This window comes from Muntiacus reevesi, chromosome 2 (genome assembly GCF_963930625.1).
Source record: "Muntiacus reevesi chromosome 2, mMunRee1.1, whole genome shotgun sequence".
Taxonomy (NCBI): domain Eukaryota; kingdom Metazoa; phylum Chordata; class Mammalia; order Artiodactyla; family Cervidae; genus Muntiacus; species Muntiacus reevesi.
The window spans coordinates 270,552,192-270,574,058 of record NC_089250.1 but is presented as its reverse complement, the minus strand read 5'-3'; the positions used below and the strand labels follow the sequence as shown (position 1 = coordinate 270,574,058).

Below are 21,867 nucleotides of genomic sequence, written 5' to 3'. Positions count from 1 at the left end.
TGGCAATGGCCTTCCTCATTAGCATTTTAATCAAGCATTACCAGAGACATCATGGGTATTTCAGGTTCCAGGGTTATTGTATGTCCTCAGACATTGGGTTGGTCTCAACTAAAGCCCAATAACTAGCTAGCTGTCTCTCACCAAGGAGATTTCTGGTCAGATATTCCAGCAGCCACCACTTTGTGGAGCTCATTGGCTTTTGCCATAATCTCTGGCCTGCTTAAGGACTACGAGACTTCTTTCCAGTAATTTTATAGACAGGGGCTAGCAACAATCCCTGATGTAGAATATGTGTGTGTCCTCCAAAATCCAAATAGGCCAATTGGACACTGGGCTTTTAACTTCTTTTTTCCACCAGACACCCTATACATTTCCAATTAACAACCTGTGTGGATTTGGGCAGCTTTATTGCTTCTCATTTATCGTGCCCAATCAATTTTGGTTGAAGGGAGGATTTACATGTCTCCTGTTTAATAATACTAGAAAGGGGAAATGTTCCCCGGTCATACAGAGTATCTATTTATTAATATATTGAGGTAAGGAGGAGAAACAACGACTTCCCAAGAAATTTGTTCAAACATTCCAATCTTCATCCAAACTCTCACCTTAATTTCATCATTCTTGCATTTCCATAGCTTCCCCATTCAACTATAACTCCCATTAGGGCTGACCAGGCATTCAGTCCCATCACTTCATGGCAAATAGGAGGGGAAAAAGTGGAAGCAGTGACAGGTTTAATTTTCTTGGGTTCCAAAATCGCTGTCGATGGTGACTGCAGCCATGAAATTAAAAGACACTTGCTCTTTGGAAGGAAAGTTATGACAAACCTAGACAGTGTATTACAAAAGCAGAGATATCACTCAGCCGACAAAGGTCCGATTAGACACAGCTGTGACTTTCCCACTAGTCATGTATGGATGTGAGCATTGAACCATAAAGAAGGCTGAGCGCTAAAGAATTGTTGTGTTTAAATTATAGTGCTGGAGAAGACTCTTTAGAGTCCTTTGGACTGCAAGGAGATCAAGGCAGTCAATCCTAAAGGAAATCAATCCTGAATATTCATTAGAAGGACTGATGCTGAAATTGAAGCTCCAATACTTTGGCCACCTGATGTGAAGAGCTGACTCATTGGAAAAGACCCTGGTGATGGGAAAGACTGAAGGCAAGAGGATAAAGGGGACAACAGAGGATGAGATGGTTACATAGCATCATCGACTCCATGGACATGAATTTGAGCAAACTCTGAGAGATAGTGAAGGACACGGGAGTCTGGCATGCTGCAGTTCATGGAGATCACAAAGAGACAGACATGACTGAGTGACTAAACAACAAGTTTTAGAATCACAGAGCATGAGGCTCCCGTGTTAAGGAGTCCCAGAAACGTTTTCTCCATTTTACCGCTAATGTGCATATGGCTTTGAGTGCCCCACTGGAAGTGGGGCCAAGGAACCCAGGCTCTCTTATCAATCTTCATCTGTATTGGGTTATGGGACCATCACCTCAGGTAATTTGCAGTCAGATTTCTCATTGTCCCATCTGTCTTGTGGCTTTTTAATTTCCCCCAGACCAGGGGATCTATCTATCTGCTCTATCGCAGACTTGATTGAGCTCCTTCAATGCTGGGGGACGATGGCCACCCAGTCTCCCAGAGTGCTGCGCTGAGACCTTTGTTTTGACCCCATCAATGTCCCCTTTATCCCAATTCATTTTTTAAGTTTAATTAATTAGTTAATTTTTGGCTGCACTGGGTCTTCGTTGATGCACTCGGGCCTTCTCTACTTGCAGCACGCGGGCTTCTCATTGCAGTGGCTTCTCTGCCGTGGGACACAGGCTCCAGGGGCACGGGCTTCAGTAGTTACAGCGCACAGGCTGAGTCGCCCTCTGGCATGTGGAATCTTCTTGGGCCAGGAACCTGTGTCTCCTGCATTGGCAGGTGGATTCTTAACCACTAGACCACCAGGGAAGTCAGTTTAACCAAAATCCCTTACCCTCAATATCTGATGGGCTTCCTCATCCTCCACCAGCCCCCACCTGCTGTCTGATCACCCTGACCTGCCTTCAGCAAGCCCTTTCAGTACTCTTCCCTGGAGAATCCCATGGAGAGAGGAGCCTGGTGGTCTACAGTCCATGGGGTCACAGAGAGTCAGACACGACTGAGAGATGAGACTTGGTGATCAAGGAAAAAATGAAGTAGGACTTTCAGTTTTTATTATGCACGTTCTGTTATTGTTAGATATATAAGTTCACGTATTACACTGGTGATAAATTCTTTTCCTGATGATGGATGAGTAAGAGGAAAAAAAGAAAGGATCACTTAATTAGGCCATAATGAGATTTGAAGAAAATCTTTAACTTAAGCTAGTATTTATGTATTGTTTACTATATGTCTGGAAAGAGGAGGAAATGGCAACCCACTTCAGTATTACTGCCTGGAAAATCCCAGGGACAGAGGAGCCTGGTGGGCTACAGTCCATGGGGTCGCAAAGAGTTGGACATGACTGAAGTGACTTAGCACATATGTCTGTCAGTTTCACATACATGTCTCATTTACACCCCCACCAACAACCTGAGAGACTGAATATACAGAAGCAATAGCCAGACGGTATACGACCCTCAAGTCTCAGCCATAAGACACATATGACTCTGATCCTCAATTACCAGGAACTAGTCCAAGAATCCAAACCACAACTGCAGTGACAATTAGCCCAGAACAGTCAGAGTTTGGTCCACAAATATCAGGTTCCTTATTATTTGCCCCTGCGTCCACCTCAGAACCAACCAAAGAAAACCAAATATGCTTCCTAATATAACTACAGGAGGTGCTAACCTCCAGCTTTCTCAGGATTACAATCATCTCCCATCACTGCTGACACTCCACTTTTTTCCACTCTAAAGGACTCCCATTGCCCCGCCTGCCTTTGTGTCTGCCAAATGCAAATGGTGGTGCCTGGCTCTCTCACTACAGCAAGCTCAGAATCAATAACCTGTTTGTTCTCATTTGCAACCCCATGGACTGTAGCCCACCAGGCTCCTCTGTCCATGGGATTCTCTAGACAAGAATACTGGAGTGGGTAGCCATTCCCTTCTCCAGGGGATCTTCCCAACCCAGGGACTGAACCAAGGCCTCCTGCATTGGAGGCAGATTCTTTACCATCTGAGTTATGCTGGAAACCCCAATACAGTCAGAGATGAAATTAAAACTTAAGTTTCTCTTTCTCCACACCAGCTTTCGAGAGTGTAGAAATTATATAAACTCCCCACATTCTTTGGCCAACTGGCACTATGGGTACTGTACAAATTACTATTAAATGTTTATACAGGCTCACCCTCCACTCAGGACTTCCCATGTGGCTCAGTGGTAAAGAATCTGCCTGCAGATGCAGGAGACGTGGGTTCAATCCCTGGGTCAGGAAGCTCTCCTGGAAAAGGAAAGGCAACCCACTCCAGTATTCTTACCGGGATAATCCCATGGACAGAGGAGCCTGGCGGACTACAGTTCACAGGGTCACAAAGAGTCGGACAAGACTGAGTGCACACACAGCAATGCAGCCCTCATCTCGCTCGAAAAAGGAAAAAGTGAATCACTTAAAATTTAGGAAACATGTCTCTAAATCAAATAAAATCATGTTCAGGAGGAAATCAAGAATCAAGACCTCAGAGTCTGTTGCCCTAAAGGTCCGGGAGCAGTGACAAGAATGAAAACAGAATGTGAAATCTGGTGCAATGGGTCAGGGGACGTGCCGCCTCTATTGGACTGAGGGGTAGAGTCCACTCTGAGCCCAGCTTTTATTCCTGATTGCAGACTACAAGACTTTATTTGATCTATCTTTGCTAAGACACTATCTTGACATAATCCAGATCTCCTTGTTTTTACCCCAGGCCGTTCCCTTCTGGCATAGTCTTGGGAACAATCAACCAGTACATAGGCAGTGTTCCTACCTAACGCCGACCCGGTGTTCCAAGGTCCATGCTGTCATGATCCCAGTCACACTCCCTTCTGGGTCTGGCCTTGGGGTCTGTGACAAGGCTATTATTCTAAGAAAACCATGAAAAATAATCATCAACACAGTTTATTGATACATGCTGTTTTTCCAGGTGCTATTTCCATGAAATCTCTCAAGGCTGTGAAAGTACATTATTAGGGATTCCCACTACAGGAGTTCACCTTGACTACTCTTCTATATGTCAGAAAATCCTGTTGGTGCTGTATTCCGAAATATATTCAAAGTCTGGCCACTTCTAACCAGTTGCCCTGAAGCCACCCTGGCATAACCACACCTGCTCACCTCTCACTCTGGTTGACCAGCTCCTGCTTTTCCCCTTAGTCCCTGATGTCCATCTGGATCAGAGCCTCATCACACTGTGTTTTAAACAGGTCACATATTTCTGTTCCTTCTCCAACCCTTACCCCGTGAACTCCTTTGAGGCACTGTATCTTTCTCCTCTCAGCTATCCTTAGCGTTTCGTCCACATTGGGAACCACAGCAACCAAAAAAAGTTTGGGGAACAAAGAAAGGAGGAGGCAGTGTAAAAACTTCCCAAGACTCCCCTCCTGAACGTGTGGCAAAGGAAAGGAACCGAAATACACTTAATGGCTTTGAAACTGACCAGGAGTGATGAAATGGTGCTTGCGGTGACTTTAAAAAAGAAGAACTGGGGAAAGTTTGCCATTTCATTGTGAAGGCAGAGAAGGGAGACTGCAACCCAGTGGGGCTCAGCCGGGGGTGGGGGCTTTCCACCCTCCCAGGGGCATTGGCTAATGGTCAGTTTTCGTTGTCAAACCCGGACATCGAAAGCTCCTGACCTCGCATGGGTAGAGAGCAGAGATGTTCGCTGATGTCCTGCCGTCCACAAGACCCACCCCATCAGCAAAGAATCATCCAGCCCCAAATGCCCGAGCTCTTATCCACCCGTGGGCACTGCAGGGGCGGGGACAGGGTAAGGCAGGGGACGTAGCTTGTCTGAGGGAACGGAGACCCCAATCTCAAAGGATAAGCATGCATCGCAAAGATGGACAGAGGGGACAACACTACGGCGGGGCTGAACCACGTGAACCAGGGTTGGAGAGACAGGAAGAGGCACATGGTCCTTAGGAAGTGGCAGCGATATGGCTGAGGCATGTGAGGGGTGGCCGGGAGCAGGGGAAGGGTAGATGATGGTGAGAGTGTGAACGTTCTTGAATAAGTGTCACTGCGGCTGGTGCTTCGTCTTGAGGGAAAGGGGCAGGCGTGGAAGGACGCAGAGGAGGGGAGGGTCAGGGCTGGAGCTGGGTGTTTGCTCCCTCTGCTGGCGGTGGTGGTGATGGGCTGGAGGCAGCGAGACTGGAGCCCAGGTTTTGAGGAGCGGGGGTGCTTTAAGGCTCAGGGGACAGAGGTCACGCTGGGATAGAGACAAGGGCACAGATCTGGGAGTTGGTGACTCAGTGGAAACTGGCGATGAGGGAGGAGGGAACCGAAGCAGAAGGCTGGCCGTGAAGAGTTGAGATAAGCCTCACACTTCTCCTTGGGGAACTTGCATGTCGACATTCTTTCCCCATAACCACAGGAACACCCACTTGATCGGGGTGGCCCGGGTTTACAGCCTCGAGTCTGGCGGTCACTTAGTAAGTCTAAAGGTTACCTGGCCAGCGTTGGGCTGTATGGGGCACTCTGATCGGCCACCGGGAGCTGACTGTCTCTGCGGGCTCACGGAGTGCAGAGCGCTGCACCATCCCTGTGGACGCAAATTCACTGAACCCTCAAAACAACCAGATGAGCTAAGAAACGCTGTCATCCACGTTTGAGGCAGGAGCAAGTGGCAGTAGCAAGAGCCTAAGTGGTGAAAGAGGTGCTTGAATCCTGGCGGAATGACTTTGAGCTTCAATTATTATCCTTTCAATGAAGAGGAAATCCTCATGACATGAAATTAACCAATAAACTACTTTTTATCTTTTGGCTTTGCCGCAGAGTGTGCGGGATCTTAGTTCCCCAACCAGGGATGGAACCCTCATCCCTGCCTTGGCTGTGGGAGTTTTAAGCACTGGACCACCAGGGAAATCCCCTTGTGTTTTATCTAATTTTTATCAAATTAACCATTTTTAAATGAATAGTTTAGTGGCATTTAGTATATGCACAATATTGTGTAGCCAGTACCTCTATCTAGTTTTGAAACACTTTCCATCAACCCACAAAGCATCTCTGTACCCATTAAACAGTTACTCTCCATTTCCTCCTTCCCGAAACCCCTTGTTGTTGCTTGGTGTTCAGTCGCTCAGCTGTCTCACACTCTTTGCGACCCCATGGACTGCAGCACGACAGGCTCCCCTGGCCTTCACTATCTCACGGAGCTTGCTCAAACTCATGTTCAATGAGTCTGTGACGCCATCCAACCATCTCATCCTCTGTCGCCCCCTTCTCCTCCCGCCCTCAATCTTTCCCAGCATCAGGGTCTTCCCCAATGAGTCGGCTCTTCGCATCAGGTGACCAAAGAATTGGAGCTTCAGCTTCAGCATTAGTCCTTCTAATGAACATTCAGTGTTGGTTTCCTTTAGGATGGACTGGTTGGATCTCCTTGCAGTCCAAGGGACTCTCCAAGAGTCTTCTCTTTCCCAAATCTCCTGGCAGCCCTGCATCAGCTTCCTGTCTCTGTGGAGGTAAATATCTTGGATGCTTCCTATAAATGGGAATCATACAATATGTGACCATTTGCGGCTGGTGTCTTTCATTTGGCATGTGTTTGAGGTTCATCCATGATGCAGCGTGGATCTGTGCTTCTACTGCTGAATGAAGCGCTGTTGTACTGCCTAGTCCCTCCGTGGTATCCGACTCTTTGCGGCCCCAGGAACTGTAGCCTGCGAGGCTCCTCCGCCCGTGGGATTCTCCAGGCAAGAACACTGGAGTGGGTCAGTGCCATTGTATGGATGGGTCATATTTTGTTTATCCAGTCATCCACCAATAGACATTTGGATTTTTTTCTTTTTTACTATTAGGGAGGCACTTACAATTTTTTGGTTTTCCACGAGTTTGACATGACTTTGAGTAAACTCTGGGAGTTGGTGATGGACAGGGAGGCCTGGCCTGCTACAATTCATGGGGTTGCAAAGAGTCGGACACGACTGAGTGACTGAACTGAACTGAACTGATGGCTTATTACAAGATGTTGAGTATAGTTCCCCATGCTACACAGTAGCGTGTTTATCCATTCTATATATAATAGTTTGCATCTGCTAATCCCAAACTCCGAATCTATCCCTCTCCCTGCACTCTTGAAAACCACAGATCTGGTCTCCATATCTGAGTCTGTTTCTGCACAGCAGTGATTCAGCCATATATTCTTTTTAATGTCTTCCCTGGGCTCAGTGGTAAAGAATCTGCCCGACAATGCAGGAGACCTGGGCTCGATCCCTGGGTCAGGAAGATCCCCTGGAAAAGGAAATGGCAACCCACTCCAGTATTCTTGCCTGGAGAATCCCCATGGACAGAGGAGCTTGGCGTGCTACAGTCCATAGGGTCACAAAAGAGTCAGACACGACTGAGCAGCTAAAGAAGGACAGCATTCTTTTTCATATTATTTTTCATATTCTTTTCCACTGTGGGTTATTACAAGAAACTGAATATGGTTCCCTGTTCTATACAACATGACCTTGTTGTCACCTATCTTAATGTTTTTTCTTTTTGGAAATCCAATTGATTTACAATGTTGTGATCATTTCTGGTACGGTAAAGTGGCTCAGATATACATCTCTGTACATTCTTTTTTATATTCTTTCCCATAATGATTCACCCCAGGACACTGGATACAGTTCCCTGTGCTACACAGTAGGATCTTGTTGTCTGTCACCTGTCTTACTGTTGATGGGCATTTCAGCAGGTTCCATTTTTCAGCCATTACTGCCAGGGTCCAGCCCCAGCAGGATCCAGGGGAACCCTCAGGATGAACAGCATCGGCAAGAGAGAGACACATAGAATCGGCCTTGATGGGGCCAAGTCTGCGAAGGAGAGAGAGAGAGAGAGAGAGAGAGAGAGAGAGAGAGACCAGACCAGGATATGCGGCAGAGTCTGGCAGTTGCTTTATTTTTCACCATCGCCTTTATACCCTAAGTTGGTACATTTCTAAGGGGCAGATAAGCACACAGACTTAGTTTAACATTATATCAGCTTGTCCTTCACAAAACCAGGTGTGCTCTGTATATTTTTGTTTATGAGAGTATTTTCCCATAGATTTTTTTGTACATTATCTTCTGACCTAGAGCTTAGCAGAAAACAGAAAAGTGGCAGTCTCATGATACAGCAGGTTGTAACATAATAGAAATAAAATCCTGTTAACATACAAGTCAGTCTTTTTGCAGAAGTTCTCAGCTAAATTTATCTAAAAAGTTTAACACACAAAGACTCTGCGGCTCTGGTGAGGCAGCCCCTGTTTAGCACTCTTGGTTAAAATTAACAAATATCTTATTGTTTTTACACTAGGGCTAAACTCTTATTTTTCTAGATCTCCAACTGTATTAACAATGGTTTCCACTGCACAACCTCAGCACATTAACATGAATCAAATGTTGATCCAATAACCACTTTTAAAACAATATGCTTTGTATTCTCTAATAGGGCTTCCTCACCCCCCAAAGGGCTCTGTGCCTATTAGGGCCTTTTTTATGGTTAATCTCTATGTATCATATCTTTTGGCTTTCAGGCCTGTTGACAATTTGTGGCTTGCAACTGGTGCAACTTTAAGCAACTTCAGTAGCCAACCCTGTCCTTTTTGTGGTTAATCTGTTTTCTTTCTATTAGGTGTCAACTCCAAGGGAACTAGATAGGATTACATTTTCACAAAACAGAAAAGCAAAGGATTGCAAAAACAGCAGATATGGCACAAAACAGGCTCTTAGTCCAAAAGTTAATTACCTGCAAGAAGCCACCAGCTAATCTCTATCTAAACTATTTTCTGTTAGGCATATATGTGGCTATAGTACTTGTGGGGCTTTTTGCACCCCGCGGAGGGACCTATGCTTAATAGTTTCTTTTGTTAGCATACTCTGCTTAGGATGTTTAGAACAATCATGAGTATTTTGTGCAATGAGAGCACATATTTATCAAACAAGCTAGAATGCCAGCAAAAGGGTTTGAATTGAATCGTTTCCTTCATCCCTGGCCCCTTCACAGGGTACCAGCATCCAGGAGATTTATTAATTAGCTTTTAAGTTGGTCTTTATTCAGTGAAAGAGGAGCAGGAGAGCTCTCAGCAGGCAACACAAGAATCTGCAGCAGGGCAAATAAGAACAACAGCAGAAAAGGGGGGAGGATATTGGGTATGGTAGAGGCCGAGGCCAACCTGGAGGGTCCCTTATCCTAGACGGCCTTGCCTGTCAGGTATTATCCTCATGATCTCGTCATGGATGGGGTCCCGGACAGCATTGCCTGCCTGGTATTTTCTTCGTGACCTTGTCACGGGCGGGACCTCCCATAATGTCCCCCAACACACAGAGTCTGTTCCGAGGAGTAGCTGGAACCATTATCTTGATGTGAAACCATTATCTTGATGTGAAACCATCGTAATCTGAAAGAGACAAACATAACAATTGGATTTAAAAAGCCAGGGGCCAAAGATCTGTGATTAATTATCACAAATTATTGTGAGCAGGAGCTATAGCAGGAGTAAGAACCAGGTTACATTTTTTAGCAATTTTGATCCTGGTTCAGCTAGAGTCACACTGGTGCTACCCTCTCCAAAGGAATGGAGCCTTCTGCTGTGGTCTCACATGCTTTGATGTCTTTGTATTAGCCCAGAGTGACTGATGTAGGTGTGACAGACTCAGTTTCAAGTAGTTGGAGGAGTGAAAACCTGAACATTCATATAAAAAAATCAATCACAATTTTTCCCCAGTTGAAGAAGCTGGAATCCCAGTGTAGACCTGGCACTTCAAGGAGACCCGTATCTTGGTAGCCAGTTGTCTAGTTTTATCTAAGTAGGTTCTAACCTTTGATTCACATATTGATTCACATATTAATCAGAGCAGTTGTCATTGTTACTGACTTTAATGCTCCTCTAGGTATGAGAAAAGACAAAATCTGGGCTCATGAAAATCTTTGCCTGAGAGTATCTAACTATCTGAAGGCCTGTTCTGCCAGCTTTTCCCAGAGCACAGATGCCTCGTTCCTGATCTCCCCCCTCAATGCCTTTCAGGGCGTGTTGCAGGGCCGATGCTGCAGCAGGTCCAGATCTAATCCTAGCAGAGGCAGACGGCAAGTGCTGGTTTTCAGTTGGCATGGCCCCTTCCTGGCGATTTGACCATGGTTTTGGGGGCATATCACGTCCATTTTCTCCCATGGTGCTAGAAATGCTCATTCCTAGGTCTGGCAAAGATTCTGCTGACAGGCCACTAACCCAAGAAACAGGAGCCAATAGACCCTGGATCGCCTGTCTCACCCGCCTCTATGGTCCATGAAAACGTTCCCTCTTGTTGCTTCTTCCCACATCTAGAGTTTCACCATCACCCTCACTGATCTCATATCATCATTTTCTCAGCCGCTCAGTCACACATTCAATAATGGAAGAAACAATTGTGCAAAGCAGGCAGAAAGGCAAATAATATAGCTAGCAGTATTAGTAGGATCATAAGTAAGAATTTGAGAACCTGTTTTAAGTATAGTCAATATGCAACTTCGATGAAATGGACAAATTCTTAGAAAAGTATAACTTTCCAGAACTGAACCAGGAAGAAATAGAAGATCTTAACAGAACCATCACAAGCAAGGAAATTGAAACTGTAATCAGAAATCTTCCAGCAAACAAAAGCCCAGGACCAGATGGCTTCACAGCTGAATTCTACCAAAAATTTAGAGAACAGCTAACACCTATCTTACTAAGTTGCAGAAGAAGGTAAACTTCCAAACTCATTCTATGAGGCCACCATCACCCTAATTCCAAAACCAGACAAAGATGCCACAAAAAAAGAAAACTACAGGCCAATATCACTGATGAACATAGATGCAAAAATCCTTAACAAAATTCTAGCAAACAGAATCCAACAACATATTTAAAAAATCATACACCATGACCAAGTGGGCTTTATCCCAGGAATGCAAGGATTCTTTAATATCCGCAAATCAGTCAATGTAATACACCACATTAACAAATTGAAAGATAAAAACCATATGATTATCTCAATAGATGCAGAGAAAGCCTTTGACAAAATTCAAGACTCATTTATGATTAAAACTCTCCAGAAAGCAGGCATAGAAGGAACATACCTCAACATAATAAAAGCTATATATGACAAACCCACAGCAAGCATCACCCTCAATGGTGAAAATTTGAAAACATTCCCCCTAAAATCAGGAACAAGACAAGGTGTCCACTCTCACCACTACTATTCAACATAGTTTTGGAAGTTTTGGCCACAGCAATCAGAGCAGAAAAAGAAGCAAAAGGAATCCAGATAGGAAAAGAAGAAGTGAAACTCTCACTGTTTGCAGATGACATGATCCTCTACATAGAAAACCCTAAAGACTCTTCCAGAAAATTACTAGAGCTAATCAATGAATATAGCAAAGTTGCAGGATATAAAATTAACACACAGAAATCCCTTGCATTCCTACATACTAACAATGAAAAAGCAGAAAGAGAAATTAAGGAAACAATACCATTCACCACTGCAACAAAAAGAATGAAATACTTAGGAGCATATCTACCTAAAGAAACAAAAGACCTATACATAGAAAACTATAAAATACTGATGAAAGAAATCAAAGAGGACACAACCAGATGGAGAAACATACCATGTTCATTGATTGGAAGAATCAATATTGTCAAAATGGCTATTCTACCCAAAGCAATCTATAGATTCAGTGCAATCCCTATCAAGCTACCAACGGTATTTTTCACAGAACTAGAACAAACAATTTCATAATTTGTATGGAAATACAAAAAACCTCGAATAGCCAAAGTAATCTTGAGAAAGAAGAATGGAACTGAAGGAATCAACCTGCCTGATTTCAGATTCTATTACAAAGCCACAGTCATCAAGACAGTATGGTACTGGCACAATGACAGAAATATAGATTAATGGAACAGAATAGAAAGCCCAGAGATAAATCCACAAACCTATGGACACCTTATCTTTGACAAAGGAGGCAAGGATATACAATGGAAAAAAGACAACCTCTTTAACAAGTGGTCCTGGGAAAACTGGTCAACCACTTGTAAAAGAATGAATCTAGAACACTTTCTAACACCATACACAAAAATAACCTCAAAATGGATTAAAGATCTAAATGTAAGACCAGAAACTATAAAAGTCCTAAAGGAGAACATAGGTAAAACACTCTCCGACATAAATCACAGCAAGATCCTCCATGACCCACCTCCCAGAATATTGGAAATAAAAGCAAAAATAAACAAATGGGACCTAATGAAACTTAAAAGCTTTTGCACAACAAAGGAAACTATAAGTAAGGTGAAAAGACAGCCCTCAGATTGGGAGAAAACAATAGCAAATGAAGCAACAGAAAAAGGATTAATCTCGAAAATATACAAGCAACTCCTGCAGTTCAATTCCAGAAAAATAAATGACCCAATAAAAAAAAATGGGCCAAAGAACTAAACAGACATTTCTCCAAAGAAGATGTACAGATGGCTAACAAACACATGAAAAGATGCTCAACATCACTCATTATTAGAGAAATGCAAATCAAAACCACAATGAGGTACCATTACATGCCAGTCAGGATGGCTGCTATCCAAAAGTCTACAAGAAATAAATGCTGGAGAGGGTGTGGAGAAAAGGGAACCCTCTTACACTGTTGGTGGGAATGCAAACTAGTACAGCCACTATGGAAAACTGTGTGGAGATTTCTTAAAAAACTGGAAATAGAACTGCCATATGACCCAGCAATCCCACTTCTGGGCATACACACTGAGGAAACCAGATCTGAAAGAGACACGTGCACCCCAATGTTCATCGCAGCACTGTTTATAATAGCCAGGACATGGAACCAACCTAGATGCCCATCAGCAAACGAATGGATAAGGAAGCTGTGGTACATATACACCATGGAATGTTACTCAGCCATTGAAAAGAATTCATTTGAATCAGTTCTGATGAGATGGATGAAACTGGAGCCCATTATACAGAGTGAAGTAAGCCAGAAAGATAAAGAACAGTACAGCATACTAACACATACATATGGAATTTAGAAAGATGGTAATGATAACCCTATATGCAAAAGAGAAAAAGAGACACAGAAGTACAGAACAGACTTTTGAACTCTGTGGGAGAAGGTGAGGGTGGGATGTTTTGAAAAAACAGCATGTATATTATATATGGTGAAACAGATCACCAGCCCAGGTGGGATGCATGAGACAAGTGCTCGGGCCTGGTGCACTGGGAGGACCCAGAGGAATCGGGTGGAGAGGGAGGTGGGAGGGGGGATCGGGATGGGGAATACATGTAACTCCATGGCTGATTCATGTCAATGTATGACAAAACCCACTGAAATGTTGTAAAGTGATTGGCCTCCAACTAATAAAATAATATTTAAAAAAAAAAAAAGAATAGGAAAGAAAGAAAGACAAAAGAACTGCTGGTTCTGTTCCCCTCAGGCCTTGGGGATCTGGGCTGGGTCACATCCCTCGGGCCTGAGAAGGCTGGGTCCCCAGGCGGGACTGTCCTGGGGCTGAGGGCGCTGGGGAGGATATCCCAGCCAATGAGCCCCTCATCTCGATGGACATGGGCTTCCTGTTCCCCTCTGTATGAGTCCACAGTCTCCAGATCCAGGGGACCCTCCTGCAGCAGAACGAAATCTCGTCCCCCCCAAAGGATGGTGGGGTCTCTGGGCTGGAAGAGCCTTGCAAAGTGCCCTGGGCCCCGTGTCTCCTGGTGGCGGGGTTCCCACCTCCAGCCTCCTTCCTTAGGGTCACCCCACTGAGAGGACAGCTCCCTCTGCAGAGGGGTGTTGCAATCATTGCGATCGCCTTAGGGATGAAGGGTAAGGGGGAAGAAGTAAGGAGACACAAGCCTTAGGGCTTCCCGGGTGGCGCTAGCGGTAAAGAATCCACCAGCCAATGCAGGAGACAGAAGAGAAGCGGGTTCAACCCCTGGGTCGGGAAGATCCCCGGGATGCATTCTCACTGACAACCCAGAAAGCGGACTTGCCCTAAGGTCTGGTTGCCCAGGTAATCAGAGCGGGCACGAGGAAATGCTGCCACCTTGTGGTCATTCCCTGTAACAGCCCCTTGAAAACCGGTGCTGACGCTCTTACCAAGTCCTGTGGGGCTCTAAACCAGCCCTAAAGAAATCTTCCGGGGTAAGTCACACGAACAGAACTCAAACAGGGCTGACTTTCAAGAAGCCACTTCCCAGAGGTTAACTGTACTCCCCCGTAGAAAGTAAAAAGCCCATGGAAAGATACTCAACATCAGTAATTATTAAAGAACTGCAAATGGAAACTACCATGATCCATCACCGCACACGGCTCAGAACGGCCTCAAAAGATCTTCAAAGCTTAAGTGCTGCGGAGGGCGAGGGGAACAGAGAACCCTCCTACACCGTGGGCAGGGCTGTAAATGGGTGGGTGCAGCCACAAAGGAAAATATTTGGAGGTTCCTTAAAACATGAAATAGAGAGTTAACACATTTTTCAGCAATAGCACTTCCTGCTTTCATCTGGAAAAAAAAATCTTAATTCAAAAGAATATGTACATTTCAATTTTCAGGGCAGCACTGTTCATAATAACCAAGCCAGAGCATTAACCAAAATATCCATTGACAGAAAAATGAAGACTAACTGGCCCATCTATACAGTGGAATACACTCAGAAAATAAAAATACCAGGGGCAGCAGCATGGATGTACCGAGAGATTATCACACTGAGGTATGAGACCAAAGACAAACATCCTAAAATATTACTTACAGGTGGAAGCCAGAAATTCATGCAAATGAAAAAACTTGCAAATAGAAACAGACCCAGAGTTTAAAAAAAAAAAAAAAAAAACCAGTTCATTGTTGGTTTATTTTTTTTTAAAGTTGCAGGAGGAATATACTAAGAGGGATTAAAATGTACAGTTCGGTTCGGTTCAGTTGCTCAGTCATGTCTGACTCTTTGCAACCCCATGAACCGCAGCACGCCAGGCCTCCCTGTCCATCACCAACTCCCAGAGTCCACTCAAACCCATGTCCATTGAGTCAGTGATGCCATCGAACCATCTCAGCCTCTATGGTCCCTTCTCCTCCTGCCTTCAATCTTTCCCAGCATCAGGGTCTTTTCAAATGAGTCAGCTCTTCACATCAGGTGGCCAAAGTATTGGAGTTTCAGCTTCAGGATCAGTCCTTCTAATGAACACCCAGGATTGATCTCCTTTAGGATGGACTGGTTGGATCCCCTTGCAGTCCAAGGGACTCTCAAGCGTGTTCTCCAACACCACAGTTCAAAAGCACCAATTCTTTGGCGCTCAGCTTTCTTTATAGTCCAACTCTCACATGCACACATTACTACACAGCAAACAGGTAATCTAAAGGAACCACCTGAATAGCACAGGAAGTTGAAAGAATGCACTGTGATAACCTTCATGGGAAAAGATCCCAGAAAAGAACGGCTGTACATCTATTTATAACTGAATCAAGTTTCTGTACACCCACAGCAAACACGTCAGAAATCAACTCTATTAGGGAAAAAAAAGAAATTACCCAAAAAAGTGGAGGATGAAAAATGCTGCCGCCTTGTGGCTGCTTGGGTAACAACAACTGAAAAACCTGTGCATTTCATATTCACCAGTCCTTCAGGGATGTTAAGTAAAAACACCTATTCTCAACAAATGTCCTGGGGTAGGTCCTGGAAAAAGAATTCAAAACAGGGCAGATGGTCAAGAGGCCAGTCTTGAGAGGTCGGTTTTAATCACAGTTGTTTTTTTTTTTTTTAAATCACACGGAAACCTTTCAACATGAAGTAATTTTAGAGAAATTCAAATCAAAACTATAACTAAATATGAGCTAACCCCAGCCAGAATGGCTTGTGTCAAAAACTCTACCAACAGTAAACGGTGGAGAGGTTTTGGAGGAAAAGAAATTCTCCTACCCTGATGCTGGCAATGTCAGCTGTTAACAGCCAGAGCAGAGGACAACGCGGAGGCTCCTTAAGTGAAAAGTGAATGAAACTACGTCTCTCCCTAACCTCATGCAGAAAAGAAAGTCCAAATCAATTAAAGAACTAAGTGGAGGGATGGATACTCTAAACTTTTTGAGGAAAATATAGGCAAAACAGGTTTTGAAATAAATCACAGCACGTTCTTGGTTTTGCTCTTAGGATAACAACAACAACAAAAAGAAAACGAACAAAAACCTCAACAAAAGCAACCTCGTTAACCTCAAAAGCTTTTGCACAGCAAGGACCACCATTTCTTTCTTAAATGAAAGAAAAAGACAACACTTAAATTGGGGGAAATGGTTACAATAGATTTTAAAAGCGACTTGCTGCTGCTGCTGCTAAGTTGCTTCAGTCGTGTCGGACTCTGTGCGACCCCACAGATGGCAGCCCACCAGGCTCCTCTGTCCCTGGGATTCTCCAGGCAAGAACACTGGAGTGGGTTGCCATTTCCTTCTCTGTAAAAGCAACTTATTCATCTCCAAAAGCATGCAAACATTTCATTCAGCTCAATATAAAAAACAATCAATAGAAAACCAGGCCAAAGATCTAAATAGACCTTTGTCTTCAGATGGCATCCAGATGGCCATAGAGTATATGAAAGATGCTCAGCATCACTGTTAGAGAAACGCCCATCAAAACTGCAACGTGGCATCAACGCACACCCCTCAGAATGGCCATCTTCCAAAAGATTTACAAAGATTAAATGATGCGGAAGGTGAGGCAAACAGGAATCTTCCTACACTGTGGGCGGGGATGTAAATGGGTGGGGGCATCAATGAAAGAAAGCAGTATGAAGATGGCTGAAACACACTAAACATAGCTACTGCATGATCGGGCAAGCCCACCCATTGCCTTAGGTCCGGAGAAAACCATAATTTAAAATGATATTTGCAACCATATTTTCAAGGCAGTAATATTGGCAATATTTAAGAAAGCTTCCCCAGTGGCTCAGCTGGTAAAGAATCTGCCTGCAGCCTTTTACCTCGTTGCAGCCGAGAAAGCAACATGGGTCACCAGCAGCTCTACTGGAGCCATCCGAGAAAATTCGGCCAGGGTTCTCGCTCTTGCCGGGTCTGCTCAAACCGGCATGGTCTGATCCGGAAATACGGCCTCAATATGTGCCGCCAGTGTTTCCGCAAGTATGCTAAGGACATCGGCTTCATTAAATTGGACTAACTGAAATTCCTTAGATGGCTCATCAAGCATATCAACTTTAGGCGGAAATAATACTAGCTCTTTGTATGTAAAATAAAAGTTTTCAAAACTTCAAAAAAAAAAAAAAAAAAAAAGAATCTGCCTGCAATGCGGGAGACCTGGATTCGAGCCCTGGGTTGGGGAGATCCCCTGGAGGAGGGCATAGCAACCCCCTCCGGTATTCTTGCCTGGAGAATCCCCCCAAAACAGCAGAGCCTGGCGGGCTACAGGCCATGGGGTCGCAGAGAGTCAGACACGACTGAGCGACTGAGCCCAGCACAGTGAAGAGCGTCGCCGAAATGTCCATCAATAGAGAAGTGAAGCCACTGACCCGTCTGCACGCGGGCGTCACTCAGCCGTCAGAAACAGCGAAAAATATCACTGTCGGCAGCATGGATGGACCGAGATTTGTCATACTGGGTGAAGCCAGTCAGGAAGGGAAAGAAATATATCACCTACAGGTGGAATCTATAAATTCATACGAATGAAAGAATTTATAAAGAGAAACAGACTCTCAGACTTAGAAAACCAACATGATTATTTTAAAAAAGCAGGTACAGGAGGGAGACATTAAGAGGTTGGGATTAAAACATACTTACAACTTATTATCAGATAGATAATCCAAAAGGACCTCCTGAATAACACAGAGATGTCCACCAAACATCCTGAAAGAACCGACCTGGGACAAACCAGAAAAAGAACAGGTACAGTTCTCCGTGTAACTGAATCAAGTTCCTGCAAACCCGAAACAAACACAACAACAGAAATCAACTCTACTCCAAGAGAAAATAAATACTAATTTAGCCAACAAAACAAAGCCGCGGGACATGAAGGTGTGCTGCCGCCTCGTGGCCGCCTTTGGTAACAACAGCGGGGAAACTGCAGGCGGCGCTTAACACTCACAGGACCGAGGGCTGCAGGAGGAGACGCCTCTCCCCAACTGATGTCCTCGCTGGGCTGGGGGAAAAATTCAGAACAGGGCCAAAGATCACAGGCCGACCTCAAAAGATCAGTTTTACTCACATTGTTTTTAAAAACATCGCATGAAAAGCTTTCAGCTTCGTGAAATATTACAGAAATGTAAATAAATTTTTAAAAAATGCAAGGAGATATCAGCTCATAATGATCAGAGCGGCCTTTGTCAAAAAGCCTTCAAAACGATAACGGCTGGAGAGGTTGTGGAGAAAGGGGGGCCTCCTACGCTGAGGCTGGGACTGGAAGTTGTTAACAGCCACGATCGAGGACGGGGTGGAGGTTCCTTCAAATTGTGAAAACTGAAGGAATTTACACCTCTACCTAACCGCTTACGGTTAGGAACTTCAAATCGATTCAAGAGTTTTCTGTAGGGACGATTCCTCTAAATCTCTTGAGGAAAATATATGCAGAACACACTTTGACATAAATCACAGCAAGTTCTTTTTGGATCTACACTCAGAATTATTCAAAATAAAACTAAACTAAAAAAAAAAAAGGCACCTCATTAACCTAAAAACGTTTTGCACAGAAAAGGCAATCCTAGAGGAAAGAAAAAGACAACCCTCAGGATGGGAAAATAAATGTTTGCAACCGAAGTAAAAAACAAGGAATTCATCTCCAAAGATGCAAACTGCTGACACAGTCAAGATAAAAAAAAAAAATCAACCCAGCAGGAAAACAGGCAAAAATCTAAACGGACGTTTTTCCAAAGAAGGCATCCAGATGTCCATAAAGCACATGAAAAGATGCTCAGGACCACTCTTACAGAAATGCCAATCAAACTGCAACCAGGTGTCACTCACACCCCTCAGAGGAGCCATCCTCCAAAAGATCTCCAAGGATGAAATGCTGCGGAGGGCTGGGAAAACAGGGACTCCTCCTACACTGTGGGCAGGGGTGGAAATGAGTGGGTGCGGCCACAAACGAAAACAGTATGGCGATTCCTTAGAACACTACACGAAGACTTAACACATGATCCGGCAAGCCCACTCCCGGTCTTAGATTCGGAGAAAATCAAAACTGAAAATCATGGTTGCACCTGTATTTTCAGGGCAGCAATACTGACAATCTCCAAGACAGAGCATAAATGAAACTGTCCTTCAATAGAGAAATAACCAGGATCTTGTCCATTAAAACTCAGCCATCGAAACAAATGAAAACAAGTCATTTTAGGAGCATGGATTGACCGAGAGATTTACCAAACTGAGTGAAGCCAGTCAGAGAGGGAAAGCGAAGGACCACATACACGGAGAATCTATAAATTCCTTAGGTGAACTAATTCATAAACTGAGACAGAATCACAGATATAGAAACACGAGTTTACGATTTTTTTTTAAAGTTTGGGGAAGGGAAACATTAAGAGATTGGCGTTTACAGATACACACTACTTATTTTCAGAAAGATAATCAATATGGACCTACTGAATAGCACTGGAAGTCTACTGAATATACTCAAAGAACCTATATGGGAAAAGACCCCGAAAAATAATTGAAAAGATGTACCTCTATGTATAACTGAATCAAGTTCTTGTCAACCTAAAATAAACACAACAGAAATCAACTCTACTTCAATAGAAAATAAAAGTTAACCGTAATAAATGAATAGATAATTGTGACGCATGAGGAAATGCTGCCGCCTCGTGGCCTCTTTTGGTACAGCAACGGAAAATCCTGGGCTGAGGGCACTTCGCATTCACCAGGACTCAGGGGCTGTAAGGAAGAAACTCCTGCCTGAAGAAACGTCCTAGGTGCGTCGGGGAAAAAGAGGCAAGTCAGGGCAACAGATCACGAGGCCGATCTCCAAAGCTCAGTTTTACTCACACTGTTATTAAAAGTGTCACATGAAAAGTTTTCAACTGTGTGAAATGTTATAGAAATGTAAATCAAAACTGCAAGTCAAAAATGTAAAAGAAGAAACAGAAAGATATACCCATTTGGATGCAGAGTTCCAAAGAATAGCAAGGAGAGATAAGAAAGCCTTCCTCAGTGATCAGTTCAAAGAAAAAAGGAAAACAATCGAATGGGAAACACTAGAAATCGCTTCAAGACAATTAGAGATACTAAAAGAATATTTCATGCAGAAATGGGCACAATGAAGGACAGAAATGGTATGGATCTAACAGATGCAGAAGCTGTTAAGAGGAGGTGGCAAGAATACACAGAAGAACTGTACAAGAAAGATCTTAATGACCAAGATAACCACGATGGTGTGATCACTCACCTAGAGCCAGACGTCCTGGAACGCGAAGTCAAGTGGGCCTTAAGAAGCATCACTATGAACAAACTAGTGGAGGTGATGGAATTCCAGCTGAGCTATTTCAAATCCTAAAAGATGATGCTGTTAAAGTCCTGCACTCACTATGCAGGGAAATTTGGAAAACTCAGCAGTGGCCACAGGACTGGCAGAGGTCAGTTTTCATTCCAATCTGAAAGACAGCCAATGCCAAAGAATGCTCAGGCTACAGCACACTGGGCTTCCCTGGTGGCTCAGAGGTTAAAGTGTCTGCCTGCAATGCGGGAGACCTGGGTTCGACCCCTGGGTAGGGAAGATCCCCTGGAGGAGGAAATGGCAACCCACTCCAGTATTCTTGCTGGAGAAATCCATGGGCAGGAGCCTGGTAGGCTACAGTCCGCGGGGTCCCAAAGAGTTGGACACAACTGAGCGACTTCACTTTCACTTTCTTTCACAGACCAGTAAAGTAATGCTCAAAATTCTCCAAGTGAGGCTTTAACAGTATATGAATCGAGAACTTCCAGATGTTCAGGTTGTATTTAGAAGAAGCAGAGGAACCAGAGATCAAAAGGAGGGAAGCCCTAAAGGAAAAACAAAATAGCCCTCAGGAAAAAAAAAAAGTTACAGTCAAGGTGAAAATAAAGAATTCATCCCCAGAACATGTAAACAACCCATGCTATTCAATAGAAAAAGCAGAAAAGGGCAAAGATCTAAACGGATATTTCTCCCCAGAAGACATCCAGGTGGCTATAAAGCACAGGAAAAGATGCTCACATCACTAGTTATTAAAGAAATTAAAATCAAAACTACAAGAACGTATCACCTCACACAGTTCAGAATGGCCTATGTCTTAACGTTTACGAACAAAATGGCAGAGAGGACGGGGAGACACGGAACGCTCCTGCACTGATGCTGGCAGTGAGCTGTTAGCAGTCAGGGTGGAGGACAGGGAGGAGCTTCCTTAAACAAGGGGAAAGGGAAGGAATTTACTCTCTCCCTAACTGCTTACAGAAGAAAAAATCCAAATTGCTTGAAGATTAAATGGACGGAAGATCACTCTAATCCTCCTGAGGGAAATATAGGCAAACACACTTTGACATGAATCACAACACGTTCTTTTTGAATCTATGTTTAGAATAATTAAAACTAAAACAAAACTTTAAAAAGGTACCTCATCACCTAAAAAGCTTTTGCACTGCAAGGGCAACCGTAAAGGAAAGAAAAAGACAACCATCAGAATGGGAAAATAAATGTTTGCAACAGATGTTTAAAATAATGAATTCATCTTCCAACATGCAAACTGCTCACGCAGCTCATGATAAAGCTGCAAAAAAACAAAACAAAACAAAACA

General features: G+C 43.9%; 1 protein-coding gene and 2 pseudogenes across 1 annotated transcript; 2 read left to right on the top strand and 1 right to left on the bottom strand.

Annotated features, from left to right (window-relative positions):
• LOC136157574 (zinc finger protein 678-like) overlaps positions 1-21,867 on the bottom strand; it is a 322,340-nt pseudogene that overhangs the window by 188,396 nt on the left and 112,077 nt on the right.
• The window catches only part of LOC136157581 (zinc finger protein 724-like), a 322,253-nt pseudogene that overhangs the window by 189,454 nt on the left and 110,932 nt on the right, over positions 1-21,867 (top strand).
• Positions 17,091-17,341, top strand: LOC136158893 (small ribosomal subunit protein uS14-like). Its single transcript, XM_065920737.1, has one exon. It carries the CDS (start codon positions 17,120-17,122, stop codon positions 17,288-17,290), a length of 171 nt encoding a protein of 56 aa, XP_065776809.1. The 5' UTR covers positions 17,091-17,119; the 3' UTR covers positions 17,291-17,341.